Source organism: Dreissena polymorpha, chromosome 8 (genome assembly GCF_020536995.1).
Source record: "Dreissena polymorpha isolate Duluth1 chromosome 8, UMN_Dpol_1.0, whole genome shotgun sequence".
Lineage (NCBI taxonomy): Eukaryota > Metazoa > Mollusca > Bivalvia > Myida > Dreissenidae > Dreissena > Dreissena polymorpha.
In genome coordinates this window covers 18,595,798-18,612,538 of record NC_068362.1, presented here as the reverse complement: position 1 = coordinate 18,612,538, position 16,741 = coordinate 18,595,798, and the positions used below count along the sequence as shown (strand labels likewise).

At 34.9% G+C, this 16,741-nt stretch overlaps 2 protein-coding genes across 3 annotated transcripts in view; one reads left to right on the top strand and one right to left on the bottom strand.

Moving 5' to 3' along the window:
- Window positions 1-16,490, bottom strand: part of LOC127842641 (UPF0547 protein C16orf87 homolog) — a 33,265-nt gene extending 16,775 nt beyond the window's left edge. For both annotated transcript variants that reach the window (XR_008031802.1, XM_052372270.1), the window contains exons 1-2: window positions 16,340-16,490; window positions 1,970-2,051 (exon numbers count right to left, since the gene is read on the bottom strand). Coding sequence is in view for 1 of the 2 variants with exons in the window: in XM_052372270.1 (XP_052228230.1) it covers window positions 1,970-2,051; window positions 16,340-16,423 (166 nt within the window). In the remaining variant the exon portion in view is untranslated. The remainder of the gene's footprint in view (window positions 1-1,969; window positions 2,052-16,339) is intronic.
- LOC127842639 (uncharacterized) lies at window positions 7,183-12,336 on the top strand. Its single transcript, XM_052372268.1, has 3 exons — window positions 7,183-7,507; window positions 9,122-9,562; window positions 10,918-12,336. Exons 1-3 carry the CDS (start codon window positions 7,251-7,253, stop codon window positions 11,072-11,074), a joined length of 855 nt encoding a protein of 284 aa, XP_052228228.1. The 5' UTR covers window positions 7,183-7,250; the 3' UTR covers window positions 11,075-12,336.
- Window positions 16,491-16,741: the final 251 nt, after the last annotated feature.

The window sequence follows — 16,741 nt, the reverse complement described above, 5'->3', positions numbered from 1 at the left end:
CCACTCAAAATGTGCAGCTCCATGAGATACACATGCATGCCAAATATCAAGTTGCTACGTTCAATATTGCAAAAGTTATGAAGATGGTTAAAGTTTTGGTTAAAGTTTTGGGACACACACACACATACAATGACAGACAGGCCAAAACCAATATACCCCTGATCTTTCGATCCGGGGGCATAAAAAGTTCTTTTCAGATTTGACCTAGTAACCTACTAATGTTTAGACGCATCAGACCCAGATTCAATTTTGGCCTTTATATTGTCAAGATAAACATTCTGACAAAGTTTCACCACCGTTTACTCACAAATGTTGCTTATAGAGTGAAGTGTGTTTATTAATTTAGATTTTACCTTGTTTATAGACACAAATGACCCAGATTCTAACTTAGCCTGAGAATTGCTAAGATAAACATTGGATCCAAGTTTCATTAAGATTGAGTCAAAATGTTTTTTCTAGAATGGTTACAAGAATTTTCTTAGATTTGACCTCGTGACCTAATTTCCCGACTCAAGCAACCCAGATTTGTTCTTGGTCTAGATATTGTCTAAATGAACATTCTAATCAAATTTCAGCAAGATTAAGCCATTTTTGTAATATATAGAGCGGTAAGAAGGTTTTTCCAATTTTTGACCTGATGACCTAGTTTTATGAAGGCATATTATCCAGATTCAAACTCTGCTTTAAAGATGTCAAGGTTAACATTCTGACCAATTAAATATGGCCTATCAAGTGGTAACAAGATTTTAAACTTTCTACCTTGCAACATAGTTTTGGACGCATGTGACCCAGAAATACTTGGTCTATATATTGTCTGCATAAACATACTAACAAATTTTTAGCAAGATTAAAGCATTAATGTGGCATCTAGATTGGTAACAAGGTTTTTCCTTGTTACCTAGTTTTTGGACTCACATAGCCCAGATTCTATCTCGGCCTAGTTATTTTCCAGATAAACATTCTGACGTTTCATCAAGATTGAATGAAAAATATGGCAACTAGAGTGGTAAAAAGCTAATAGTTGACAAAGCACGCTGCACAACAACAGTCCAGGTAGGCTTATCAGTTGACAAAAAACAACAACAGAGTCAACTATTTAGCAATGAATGACATCCAGGAAAACCTGAAGACTATATCCAATAGGGGTGGGGGGTGTAATATAATTAAAGACTTGCAATTTGTTTTAAACAAGAGGGCCATGGCGGCCATGCTTTTCAACAGACCAGCACCATTTTCCAAATCATCCAAGATAAAATAAGAATACATGTTTTGACCAAGCTTCATGAAGATTGTACAATAAATGTGATTTTTAAAGTGTTTTCAAGGTTTTACTATAGCCATTTAAGGAAAAAAGCCCCGGCCCCTGGCGGCAATGTTTTTCAACCAACCAGAACCATTTAAAAATAATTCCAAGATATCATTGAGACAAATATTCTGATTAAGTTTCATATAGATCAGACTGTAAATGTGGCCTCTAGAGTGTTAACAAGGTTTGACCATAGCCATATAAGGAAAAATGCCCACCCCCCTGGTGGCAATATTTTTCAACCAACCAGAGATAATTTTAAAAGTTGTCCAAGATATCATTTGAACAAATGTTCTAACCAATACATGTGACCTCTAGACTGCTAACAAGGTTTTACTATAGCCACAATTAGAAAGAAAAATCCCCCCCCCTCTGGCGCCCATGTTTTTCAACTGAACCAAAACCATTTTTGATCTCATCTAAGATATGATTGGGACAAATCTTCTGCTTAAGTTTCATGAAGATCGGAAAATAAATGTGGCCTCTAGAATGTTAACAAGGCAAATATTGACGACCCACGCGCGACAACAGGCAATCATAAAAGCTCAACATGAGCACATGTTCTCAATTCTGAGCTTTCTACCAAAAGACAGTAATGAATTTCAGTTTGGAATTTTATGCCATGTTAAGTTATTAGCATGTCATGTTAACAAACAATGTTACCTGAAGATTTTGAAAGTTTATGAGTCCTGTTGGAAACTACTGTAGCCTTGCACATTGGGCATGTCTTGCATGCAACAGGTATCTGAAACAGTGTTTGGTTTTTTTAGTATAAAGTCAGACTAATTCACTATTATTTATCAGCAATATTACATTTTTTTTTCTATTTTAATATTTATTTATTAGACAGTACATGTGAAATACATTCCAAAATTCCACGTATAAAATTCAAGTTAAAATAATGAATTCATAAGATTTTTAAAGGAAATAAAAATATAGACACTTCAATATCCTAAAATATACATCTTCTTATTAGACTACATGAGTCTTTACTTATTCTTTTCTTTTACAGAATAAAACCAGACATGTATAACAATCCCCAAAGATACATATTTGGAGAATGAAAAAGCCATAAAAAGGCCAAGAAAAAGACTAAGGGCCCTAACTCTGCCAAAACTTGTTGCAGCCCAATTTTAAATCAGTAAGATCATCTACAGGTTATGGTCATCTACATGTTAAGGTCATCTACACGTTAAGGTCATCTACACGTTAAGGTCATCTACACATTATGGTCATCTACATGTTATGGTCATCTACACTTAAGGTCATCTACATGTTAAGGTCATCTACACATTAAAGTCATCTACACGTTATGGTCATCTACATGTTAAGGTCATCACCTAAGGTCATCTACATGTTATGGTCATCACCTAAGGTCATCTACACATTATGGTCATCTACACGTTAAGGTCATCACCTAAGGTCATCTACACATTAAGGTCATCACCTAAGGTCATCTACATATTAAGGTCATCTACACGTTATGGTCATCTACACGTTAATGTCATCTACATGTTAAGATCATCAACACATTATGTTAATCTACACATTAAGATCATTTACATGTTAAGGTCATCTACACATTATGGTCATCTACACAATATGGTCATCTACACATTATGGTCATCTACACGTTATGGTCATCTACACGTTATGGTCATCTACACAATATGGTCATCTACACATTAAGGTCATCTACATGTTTAGATCATCTACATGTTAAGTTCATCTACACGTCATGTTCATCTACAAGTTAAGGTCATCTACATGTTATGTTCATCTACATGTTAAGGTCATCTACTTGTTAAGGTCATCTACACGTTTAGGTCATCTACATGTTATGTTCATCTACAATTTGAGGTCATCTACATGTTAAGGTCATCTACATGTTATGTTCATCTACATGTTAAGATCATCTACATGTTATGTTCATCTACATGTTAAGGTCATCTACATGTTATGTTCATCTACATGTTAAGGTCATCTACATGTTAAGGTCATCTACATGTTGAGATCATCTACATGTTATGTTTATCTACATGTTAAGGTCATCTACATGTTAAGGTCATCTACACATTATGTTCATCTCCATGTCAAGGTCATCTACACGTTAAGGTCATCTACACATTATGTTCATCTACATGTTAAGGTCATCTACATGTTAAGGTCATCTACATGTTACGGTCATCTACACATTATGTTCATCTACATGTTAAGGTCATCTACACATTAAGGTCATCTACACATTATGTTCATCTACATATAAGATCATCTACGTGTTAAGGTCATCTACATGTTATCTACACAATATGGTCATCTACACATTAAGGTCATCTACATGATAAGGTCATCTACACATTATGGTCATCTACACGTTAAGGTCATCACCTAAGGTCATCTACACATTATGTTCATCTACACGTTAAGGTCATCTACATGTTACAGTCATCTACATGTTATGGTCATCTACATGTTAAGATCATCTACATGTTATGTTAATCTACACATTAAGGTCATCACCTAAGGTCATCTACACGTTATGTTCATCTACACGTTAAGGTCATCTACATGTTACAGTCATCTACATGTTATGGTTATCTACATGTTAAGATCATCTACATGTTATAGTCATCTACACATTAAGATCATCTACATGTTATGTTCATCTACATGTTAAGGTCATCTACATGATATGATCATCTACACGTTAAGATCATCTACATGTTATGTTTATCTACATGTAACGGTCATCTACACGTTAAGGCCTTCTGCACAGAAAGGTCACTCAACTGTTGAGATTGAGATTGAGACTAAGATCAAACCAGTAGTTGGCTAGTATGAATACACAAGCTGTGGGAAATATGTAAGTAAAGTCAAACAAGTGCATGCCTCAAATTTGTTACCTCCCAGTTTGTCTGCACATAAAAACACAACCTGGAGACCCTATATTTGAGTATTGGTGTGAATGAATGTAACAAAAAGACCTTGTCAGGACTAGAATTATACTTTTTTTGCCACTGATTAATTTAACAACTCTTGAAAATATTTCTACTATAGACTTTTGTTGTTTTTATATTGTATTTTCATACTGTCATTAACGGTAGCTGTAACATACATTTTTACAATTGTTGAAAAACTTCATTTAATATTAATAAAACTGTGGTGTGTTTTTTATTAACATTCACAACAAATATCCATTATGTTAAATTAATAATAAAATTGACCTATTTAATGAATTGATTTAAAGCCACATAGAGATGTCAACAGATATTGCGTAAAATATTTCTTAACCCATTTATGCCTAGAGTCTAGAAAAAAGGCCTTGGCAAACAGCGTAGACCCAGATGAGACGCTGCAAGATGCAGCGTCGCATCAGGGTCTGCGCTGTTTGCTTAAAGGAATTTCTGTAAGAAATATTCTAAATATCAAAATAAATATACTAGACATCCCTAATTTTGGAAATAAATAGATCCAATTTAGAAGGATGGGAGAGTCCACTAGGCATAAATGGGTTAAATAAAGTTAACCCATGTTCCTTATAGCAATAGCCAAAATTTCAACGCTAGATGTGGTCTGGTAACAATATTAGATATAATAAGATGCAAAATGCTTGTTTTCATTTTTTATGTTACAATACATTCCATGTGAATTTCCAGCGACGATATCCGAACATTTACGAGCTCACACGAGATATCCTTTTTTTTGCTTGTAAATATTTGGATATGTTTGACGCAAATTCACACGGAACTGATGGAAGGTATTGTGACACCATAAAATAAAAATGAGCATTTTGTATCTCTTTAAATCTATGTTACCATACCACATATAGCCTTAAAATTTTGGCTTTTTGGCATTTGCTATATTGCTAAACGCTGCATAACGTTTATTATTAATGATTGATGATAATCAATAAACAAACATATATGAGTCTTGTTTTGAGAAAACTGGGCATAATGCATGTGCGTAAAGTGTCTCAGATTAGTCCGCACAGACTAATCAGGGAATCACTTTTCGCTTGTATGGTATTTTAAGTTTCAAGGAGGTATCTCCCTTCCGAAAATCAAGTTTAGGCGGAAAATGTCGTCCCTTGTTAGCCTGTGCAGACTGCACAGATTAATCTGGGACGACACTTTACGCACATGCGATAAGCCAAGTTTTCTCAAAACGCGGCTCATAATTCTTTTTCTTGGTCAAGATTGTTATTGAGCTTTTTTGAATAAAATGCAATCTATGACAATCTTTCTGAAAATTGTGTTCTCATTTTGCCAAACTGTGAACAAGTCCTTCCAATCCAATTGTTATATTTTTACCTAAACTGTAAGAGCCTAAAAATTTACAGCAATATCTACATTACTAGGTCTCTTATCAATCAACCTTCCATAAATGTCTCATTTGTTTGCATATATTTTAAAACAATAATATCAGTGAAACTGATGGATGCTCCCCCATGATGCGCTTTGTCAATCTATGTGTCAATAACCACCTGAAAAAATCTTTTATTAGCCTTGGTGACCTTGACCCCAGTGACCTCAAACCTCATCAAAAGGTAGAGGCCCATGCAAGGTACCTACATGCCAAATATGAAAGAGATCCGTAAAGTATTGAAGGTGCTATGAGAAACTGTTACAAAAGCGGGACGGAAAATATACTAATAGCCTCGTTGACCTTGAGCCCAGTGACCTCATCAAAAGGTAGAGGTCCATGCAAGGTACCTACATGACAAATATGTAAGAGATTGGTAAAGTATTGAATGCCCTATAAGAAACTGTAAGAAAAGCGTGATGGAAAATTTATAATCAGCCTTGGTGACCTTGAGCCCAGTGACTTCAAACCTCATCATAAGGTAGAGGTCCATGGAAGGTACCTACATGCCAAATATGAAAGAGATCGGTAAAGTAACAAACGTGTGACGGACAAATCTATTATTAGCCTCAGTGACCTTGACCCCAGTGACCTCAAACCTCAACAAAAGGTATAGGTCCATGCAAGGTTCCTACATGCCAAATATGAAAGAGATCGGTAACGTATTGAAGGTGCTATGAAAAACTGTAACAAAAGCATAACAGAAAAATCTATTATTAGCAACAGTGACCTTGACCCCTATTGACCTCAAACCTCATCAAAAGGAAAAGGTCCATGCAAGGTACCTACATGCCAAATATGAAAGAGATCAGTAAAGTAATGAAGGTGCTATGAGAAACTGTTACAAAATTGTGACGGAAAAATCTATTATTAGCCTCGGTGACCTTGATCCCAGTGACCTCAAACCTCATAAAAAGGTAGAGGCCCATGCAAGGTACCTACATGCCAAATATGAAAGAGATCATTAAAGTATTGAAAGTGGAATGAGAAACTGTATCAAACGTGTGACGGAAAAATCTATTATTAGCCTTGGTGACCTTGACTTTGACCCCAGTGACCTCAAACCTCATCAAAAGGTAGAGGTCCATGCAAGGTACATGTACCTGCATGCCAAATATGAAAGAGATCGGTAAAGTATTGAAAGTGCTATGAGAAACTGTAACAAAATTGTGACGGAAAAATCTATTATTAGCCTCGGTGACCTTGACCCCAGTGACATCAAACCTCATCAAAAGGTAGACGTCCATGCAAGGTACCTACATGCCAAATATGAAAGAGATCCGTTAAGTATTGAAGGTGCTTTGAGAAACTGTAACAAAAGTGTGACAGAAGTAAAGAAGTAAGGACAAACTGGCAACTATATGCTCCCCGAGAAGTTTCGGGGAGCATAAAAATTCAAAATTTTGTTACAATATTGAAAGACTTATCGTCACACTTGAGATTTAAGAGTACTGAGTACATATAGTATATCACTTAACAGGAAGAGAAATGAGTAAAACGGTAAATGTGAAGTGTTAAATTATTACTTGGTGTGGTAATAGGCTTCAACAACATGCTGAGTTAACATTTCTAGATTTCAAACATGCCTGTACTGAGTATAGAGGAGTACAAGAGAAATTTTGTAAACGTTAACAGATATGGCAAATCTGGGGTGTCTTCTGATGGCTGGCCTAGACAAACCCTTGTTGTGTACAAATGCGAATGGGACATAGAATGTGACAGCCATTTCAACAAAGGCCAGATACCATGGTCAGTAATCAGGAATGAGGAGGATTGCCATGCGGAGACATATCTGTTGAATTCACTGAGGGAGAAACTGAAAACCTATCATTCATTCAGGTCAGTGAAGATATTATTTGCATAACTTTCCATCCAGCATAAATGATTACTGATAGTAAAAATAATGATCTTAAAACAGTATTTATACATGTATGAACAATCTTACAGACAGTTTAATACTGTATATTTAAAGTCATGTTAATGAAATTTACATAAACAATTTTTTTTATTTTTTATTTTTTATTAATTAGGTAATAATATACATTGTACATAGTAGTATTTAGATAATTCAACAATCGTTTTGATAACAATTAAGTTCTTTTGATAAAATTTCAAATTAAATTAAATGGAAACAGATAATTTATTAAATATAACAAATGGCATTCACAAAACAAAATTATAATAAAACAAGAGATGTGTTTGTCAGAAACACAATGCCCCCTAATGCGCCGCTTTGAAGTCATATATTTGACCTTTGACCTTGAAGGATGACCTTGATTTTTCACCACTCAAAATGTGCAGCTCCATGAGATATACATGCATGCCAAATATCAAGTCGCTATCTTCAATATAGCAAAAGTTATGACCAAGGTTAAAGTTTTGGGACAGAATGACAGAGTGACAGACACATACAATGACGGACCGACAGGCCAAAAACAATATACCCCCGATTATTCAATCCGGGGGCATAAAAATTTATCATTATGTTGTTATACAGCATATTCTGACAGAATGTGAATTAACTTGAATTTTGACAGTAAAAAGATTCAGTGCAAAGTAATCCAATTTAGGTATAAATTATTTTGGTGCAAGAAATCATGCAAGTACAGAAAGCGGACTATGTAACTTTACTGCTTTTTGCAGTCTAAATCATATTCTTGGACATACAAACTTATTTTATGAAGTATACATTATAAACCAGATGATAAAGATGCCATATTGCATGTTCATAACATCATTGCCCATCATCAAGTAAGAGTTACTGCACTTCCATCACTTCCATGGTAACAGCTCCTTTTTTAATTATGAAATGTTCTTAAAAGTACATCTTTATTTGCAGTTGTGCACGTTGTTTTTTTTGTAATACTATTACAATACTTAACATAAATATGGAATAATGTACTCTAAACTATTTATTAATTTCATTAAACAGTTTGTTGCTTCTCCTGAACATTGTCCTAAATGTCATTTACATGTACATGAAGTTTTACATTTCAATTTTAAAATGTCACATTGTTTACATTTTAACCACAAACCACATTTGTTTACTGTTCATAAACAGATGGTTTATATACTCCAAAAATTCATTCAATTGATACAAAATATTTAATTAAGGTTACCAAATCAAGACTTATAAATGATTTTAAAATATTCACGCATATATTTCATCAAGCTAATTTTTTTTGGCTGATCTACAGTTCCTTAAGTACAAAGTGTACATTCTTCTATTTTGCAACAATATTTCACATGACATTTACTATCTTAAGAGTTTGCATTTTGTTTGTTGTTTTCTGAGACTCCGTCATCTTTAAATTAGTAATATTTTAATAATAAACTCACATATTTTTTATATGATTTGTGCAAACTGGCTGGTTTTATAATAATAATACACTTTACCCCCCCCCCCCCCCCTCTTTCTTTAAGTGGGAAACATGTTTGTTTTTTCTTAATAAGATACGAAAACTTCCAAAATAAACCAGACGAATTCAAGAAGAATCTCCACACGCAAAAGGACAGTCCAAAAGACATAAAGCCTGTCGGCTACTTCTTTCTCCACGTATATCTGAGTTATTCCCCCTGTGGTGAGTGCGCAGATCAGCTGATAACCTTCGCCAAAGAGTTCCACATTAAGTTAGACATCCAGATCAACATTTCCTTCGGCACTTTTTACAAGCACACTGAGCCATCCAACTGGGTCGGTCTGCTAAGACTCCGCAATTTCAACACAGTCAATAGAGATGAGAGCAGAATTTGCATGTCCATACTTAATGGAGCAGATAGTTGGGATAAGTTCTTTCAAGACATCGAGGTCAAAGGAACTAAAACATTATCAAAGTGGAGGGAAATAGCAACTACAGGTCTGAGACGTGAACGAGAATCGGAAGACGACAGAATGTGAGCCTCATTTATTTGTGCTTTGAATTTTTTGTTCTTATTTTATTTACATTGAATATCTATGCTTAAATAACCTAATCTAAAATGTATTTGCACATTTATTTTCTTATTTATTACAGCATCTAGAATAACATTACATTCCCACAGATGCATCAGGTCATTACATGCTTAATAATTCATTATTAAACAAGATGTGTTTGTGAAACACTATGTCCCCCCCCCCATATATTTGACCTTGAAGGATGACCTTGACCTTTCACCACTCAAAATGTGCAGCTACATGAGATACACATGCATGTCAGATATCAAGTTGCTATCTTCAATATTGCAATAGTTATGGCCAATGTTAAAGTTTGACGCAAACAAACCAACAAACAGACAAGGCAAAAACAATAATATTATGTCCCTCAGCATAGACTGGGGGACATAAAAATCCACACACAGTTTGAGAATGGGTACATTATAAAAGTAACATAGACATTGTAAGTTATAAGAGTGACCCTGTTGGAAGCTAAGTTAGCCTATCCAAATAAAATATATGTTTGTGGAGTGAACTTCTTCTAAATTTTTCATTGTGATAAATATTTAACTTAAATATGAGATCAACTTGAAGTGTAGGTGTGCAAGACACACTTATATGTGCATTGATCCATTTCTTCGTTATTTATGTGTCCTTGACCTTAGCCACGCAACAACCTCAAGGTAATGCTATTAAGAGTCATGTTTGTCAAACAATACATTTCTTCATTTCTTATCCCATTACGTTGAACCTTAACAAAAATTTTCTCATGAAGTGTTGATGTGAAAGGCACAATTCTATCATGCAGAAATCCGCAGATTCTAGAGTTATTTTCCCTGTGAACTTATAGCTCTGGGTACTGATGTCAATATTAAAATGTTTTAAAATTGTGCATCAAAACGCTTTTATGTTTCTCAAGTGAGAACTTTAACTTTCAAAATGCACAAGACACTATTTACATTGTACTCACATCATTGTTCCACTAATTGCTGAATTATATGCCCTTGAACTTAGCCATGAGCATGGCTGCAGTACTTATTACAAAGTGTTGCAGGGTATAACTTTTTCATTTTTGTTAATACACAATTCTATATTAAAATGTCATTTAAATTTTGTCCAAACTTATAAAAAATTGTCCAATAGAAAAATTACAAAGCTTGTAATTTTTTTAATTTAACATATTAAAATTAAAGTACCATAGTGCATGTTTAACATTCAATGTGTAATCCTGTCTTTTAAAACAGACACAATTATTGCTACTTTTTGTATTGTCTTTTTATACGAACTCACAACTATGTTTATTACTGTATCTAATTGTGCGTTTCCCTTTTATAAGTTTCAGGATGCTTGAGGTGCCAAAACCAGTGCCTTTGGGACGATGTTTTAATTTCTTTCAATGTTTCCACATTCACACACCATGTAGATGGAATCACCAGTGTTTGTGGTGTGATTATATCCATGAAATTCCACACCTGTGTGATAAGTTTGTATGATCATACATGAGACAATCACATGAGTTAAAGGTACACCACAAACAAAGACTCAACCTGGTGATCTAAGTTTTGACAAAGATTAAAACATTTTTGGTCACACATGAATTGAGCCTGACTTTAACTATGCCTAGTATTGTAAAGATATATGTTCTTGCTAAGTTACACTGAGATTGAGTTACAAATGTAGCCTCTTAAGTAATGACAATCCTTTTATAAGGTTTTACCTTGTTTTTGGATGCATGTGACCCAAATTCGAATTTGTAACAGGGTGGTATTACCTCCCTATATGTTAGGGGAATTTCCTCCGTTTAAAATATTCTTTCTTAGATTAATTATATTTATTGTTTATAAATAATATTGGTGTGAACAATAATATACGTATTTTCTAATTGTGTAACTATTTGAAATATATGTTGTAGTTAAAAAAAGTTTAAATATTTTCTTATATAAATTTTATGTAATAATCAGGGATCATATTTTTTTTGGTTTTGTCGGTCCTAGACCAATTGGCGTCATGAAAGACCGATTGAAAATCCCAAACAGTCAGTCCGATTCTGTATGCAAAAATTCCCATACACAGTGCCCATGCTAACCTAATTACATTCTTATCTCGATTAGGTGTGATCAACCAATTGCTGCAGTCTCTAAACCAGTCAGGACCGGTTTATTGCATGTCAGACCAAGAATAAAAAATTGTGAACAGTGGTTTTAAGACGCGTCAGAAATTAATGAGGGTGGTCGAAAATTTTGCAAACTGTTAAAATCACAAAACACTTGAAGAGACTTAAGGCCTGTGATGTACATATTGATCGATTATCGGTGTCTTACGGTATCAAGCACTCGATAACTATTGCGTTGTTTTGTTACATTTCATAAATGTATTGTTATCACTGTGGACTGTAATAAATTTCATAATATCTGAGATAAAAGTAAAAAACAATTATTTGGTTTTGTTATTGTCTGTAGCCAACCTCCGCACAGACATTTGTTTGTCTATAATATAACGTTAATTTTCAGGATTTCGAATGTAATTTTTTTAATACTTTTTCCCCATTTAAATCCAGACCGATTAATGTTGCAGGAAAATATGATCCCTGTTAATAATGTAAATTTAGGTCGGCCTTCCCGCTAGTTGGGCAAGGTAATCAGGTTAATCCAGATGAGTAGTTCAATGTACTGGTAGTACAGCTATAAAATACAAGGTTACATACTCTGATATTTAGTATACTTATAAGAGTTGAAATAAATGAGTTAAAACGACATTTACAGTTTATTATTTATTACAACCTTCTTCGAGGTGGACAGTAAAGGAACCCAGGCAAAAACCGATCCTATCACACAGATAATGTCAAGATAAACATTCTGACAAAGTATCATTGAGAGTGAGTATTAAATGCAACTTCTAGATTGGAAACAAGGTTTTTATAAAATTTGACCTGGTGACCTAGTTTTTGGACGCATGTGACCCAGATTCAAATACAACAAAAATATTGTCAAGATAACCAAAATTTCATCAAGATTGAGTAATATATATTTTATCTAGAGTGGTGTCAAGGTATTTCTAATAGTTGACCGCATTACTTTGTTTTTTACCCACATGACCAAGATTTGAACTCATTTTATATAATATCAAGATAAACATTATGATCAAGTTTTTTTCAAGATAGGGTCTTTAGTGTGGTCGCTAGAGCGATAACTAGATTTTCATAAGATTCGACCCGGTGACCTTGTTTTTGGACCAACATGAATCAGATTCAAATTCAGCAAAAATATTTTCAAGATAAACATTCTTATCAAATTTCTTCAAGATAGAAATACACATGTTTTTAATTGAGTGGTGTCAAGGTTTTTCTAAGATTTGACCTTTTGACCTAGTTTTTAGACCCTTAAGACGCAGATTTTAACACAGCCTAGAATGTGTCAAGATAAACATTCTGACCAAGTTTCATCAAGATTGAGTCATTAATTTGGTAAATTTTAATACATCGGGTGGAAGGGCAGAGCCCTAACAAATAGTACTTTTTAGTTGCAATTTCTGGTGAATACAAACAGGGTTCTCCATAACTTTGAGCCAACAGGCCAAAATGTGAAACCAACAGGCCTTCTAGGGGAGTCCAGGGGCATGCTCCCCCTGAAAATTTTAAAATTGAGCACTTGATTTCTTGCATTTGGGGTCATTTTATGGCTATTTTAATGGTCAACCAGGCACTTAAATTTGAGCATGTTTGTGCGCATTTATGAATTTTAGCTTATTTAACTAACCAGTGCTCCAGCTAGGCCTAAATTGAAGGGTGCCCCGCCCTGCTCTTCCGAACCTCTGCCCTGCTCTTCCTAGGGCCCCCACTACCCTTTAAAAAAAAAAAAAAAAAAAATTTTTTTTTTACATATGATAATTAATAAATCTCTTATTACATTGTATTTAATTTATTCCTCATTGTATACATTATATTTTAATTGTTTAATAATGGTTTAATATTGAGGTGATGTCTGGGGGGAGGAAAATTCTGTACACTGATTTTGACTACCCGAATCGCGTGCATAATGCAATTACAAACCGTAAAACAGATTTTTAAATAAACACCATCTTAAACTTATCAACACGATTTTTTTATGAAAATCTTTTTAAAATCACTTAACATGTTATGCAAAGTCACCAGTATTAATTGTGATCAAAATCAATGAGTGTTCCGATACCTGTGAACGATGACGGCAATATTTCGTTTGAGCTAAATGCCTTTAAATTATACATAAGGTCAGCAATGTTACAGTGTTCAACTAACGACAATTTACCACAGCTTATGTAGTTCAAGATTTTTTCACATGAATAGAATATGACTTCATCCTTACCAAGACAGTCGATCTTCCGTACCCATTCAGAAAGTGGTATCGCTTTCTGATTTATATCCATTGTTGTTTCTTTCCTTTCCCATTTTTTTCAATGAGTGTTAAATCTCCGAGATTTTGTGAGATTCGTTCGTTCGTCTTCATTAACGCTTCACAAAGTCGCCATTTGCAATCGAATCAGCAAAGAAATATAAACAGGGGTTTTTTTTAGAAAAAGGGGAAGACGCTGGACGCTGGGTAAAAGGGGAAAATCGAGCGCGAAAGAGACATATTTGGGGAAAAAATAAAAAACAGTTCATTTCAATGTCTATAACTCGCCTACAGACTTCAGGTTTTTTTTTAGAAAAAGAGGCATGTCTCTGACCTTTTTGTTCTTAAACACATGAGCAAGTATGATATTAAAGTCAAAGTCCTAAATAAAGTTGCAGGGGTAGATCTAATAATGGGAAATGTTTTCAACTGGGGCCGGGGAACGATGTCAATATTGTGATTTCAATTTCATGATGAATGGGTTGACGATCTAGATCTGCTACAGTATTGGAAGGGAAAGGTGCGGCCGCTGCCGATTGTGTACTTTCACTTTCACAATAATCCGACAGTATTAATCGATGTTGATTACATGTACCTTCGAATCCTGCTGGGTTTCGACGGTTTTTGATGATTCATTCTTAAAAAATGCGTCAACGCAATTAATATTTTCCGAGTCTGAACGTTTTATTTTGTTCGTGTATGAACGCCAATTGTGAGACTTTTTCTGTTTTAACGTTTATATCTTGGCTTTCAAATAACCCGGGTGAAAATTCGACTGGTTTCTGGTAATTTATTGACGGAACACCCTTCTCGCGCAAGACCGGAATCCAGTAAAATAGTCACATGATTAATACGATTAGTTGCCCGGTTTCCACGACGTAATTTAAGAGCTATATAATATAGAATCACTGGGATTCCCAGATTTGAGTGTTCGTCGGGAGAGAGAGAGAGAGCGAGATCGTTGTACATGGTACAAATTTGATAAGTGTCGGCTTCCCAAAAGAAAAAAAAAATTCTTTGAGGGTAAAATATTATATTTTGGTTAAAAATTATATTTTTGGAGGGGAAATGGTTGTTTTAGGGGGGAAATTCTGGTAGGGGAAGACGCCGAATATCGGCGTCACTTTCTTAGTAAAAAAAACCCCTGATAAAACACATTTTAAAAGACCGATTTTAAGTGGAAGATTGGGAAACGACAGCCAATGACATCGCTCGTTTAAAAAAATGCTAAGACAGAATACCAGTGTAATATGCAGAGAGGTTTCGCAGGCTGCGGATTTTTCGGGCCGCTTATGAAATACACCCGCGGATTCGGTCGTACTTTCACCCATTTTTTTGGAATTAATGCGAATCGCGGAAATGACGCCGGACAACCCGATCCGCGGAAATCCGCGGAAAAATCACACCCCTGAATATATTCTAACAAGTATTAAATTAACATGCAACAGAAAGCATTCCTGAAATGACCGCGCGTTCGAAAATGCCCTTTTGACAAACTACTGCGCGTTGTAATTGCCCTTTTGACAAAAAAAGCCCCCCTGCCCTTTTCAAATCCTAGCTGGAGCACTGCTAACAAAACTTTAATTAAAAAAGCTCTTGGATTGGGAATGGGGCCGAAATTTGGCCCTACAGGAATGGGCAGAAAAGGCCTGATCGTTCGTCTACCATGCACATTTTGCGTGACACTTATAGTTTGAAACGTTACTGAATTAAAAAAAAACTTTCACAACAACAAAAACTTTGCATTAACACAAAAAAACGCAAGCAATCAGGAACAAAAACTCACCATGTGAAGAAAGGAACATCTAACTATTTGACTGCTTTTTTACTGATTCCAATTTGCGCCTTTTCATTGTTGTTGTTGTTGTATTTCTAATACGCTGTAGAATGTAGCTATTGACTCTTAGTGCTAACAAGATTTATGACATTTTCGTTACCGGGAATGCAATGTTACACTGAATCGCGTGTCTCCTGATAAAAAGGTCATTATTATATCTCGAAAATTCACACCAGTCAGAAACGGGTGTTAAGGGAGATAATCAAGCGACATCTTTGCTTAATAGCAGAAAAAGACACGCACATTTCGAAAAGTCAATTGCTGATTTTCCGAATCTGAGCGATTTTCAACCGGCCAAAATCTGATTTCTAACGGCTGATTTGCCCAGCGGCTGGCTTGTACTGAAAACCCTGCCAATGGGAAATAATTCAAGATGGTGGAAATTTGCAATGCTTTGTTGACTTGTTAGATTTCGGAAAGAAGCGAAAAACTGACATTTACATTGTTCTCAAAATCAAACCAGGAAGGCTCAATTCTGGATTTCCGGACAAAATATCCGGACAATTGTGAATTTACACCCCTGAGAACTAGTCTAATAATAAACATAATATCACCTCTTTCTCGCACTCCGAACATTTCTTTACAACTTTATGTGGTTCTTGTCTGTTTTTCGATTGTTTATTGACGTTTCGGTTCATATTGTTGAATTTGTTGAGAGAAAAATATATATTTATATTGCTTGTCAGATCTTAATCGGGAGAAGTTCGCAGTCTAATATTGAAAGCGCCTAGTTAACCTAAAAAATACTAAATTCTTTCAAAGGTTGCACACAACTGATAACAATATCAGGCAATGCCAAACTCAACGCAGCGTTTTTCTCCCCGCGGCTACTGGCGATGTCGAGCTATGCTCGGAACCAGTCAAACCCTCTGTGCGGAGTCGGAAGTAATTTGTTTCTTTTCTATTCTGGTATAAAATTAATTTATGAAGCACAAACATGTCTTTTGTTGTTAAGT

Excerpts from the sequence above, each read along its gene's own strand:
- LOC127842639 (XM_052372268.1), top strand. The coding sequence starts at position 7,251 with ATGCCTGTACTGAGTATAGAGGAGTACAAGAGAAATTTTGTAAACGTT. Across the intron at positions 7,508-9,121 it reads AAAACCTATCATTCATTCAG|ATACGAAAACTTCCAAAATA; the intron begins GTCAGTGAAGAT and ends TTTCTTAATAAG. Across the intron at positions 9,563-10,917 it reads GAATCGGAAGACGACAGAAT|TTTCAGGATGCTTGAGGTGC; the intron begins GTGAGCCTCATT and ends CCCTTTTATAAG.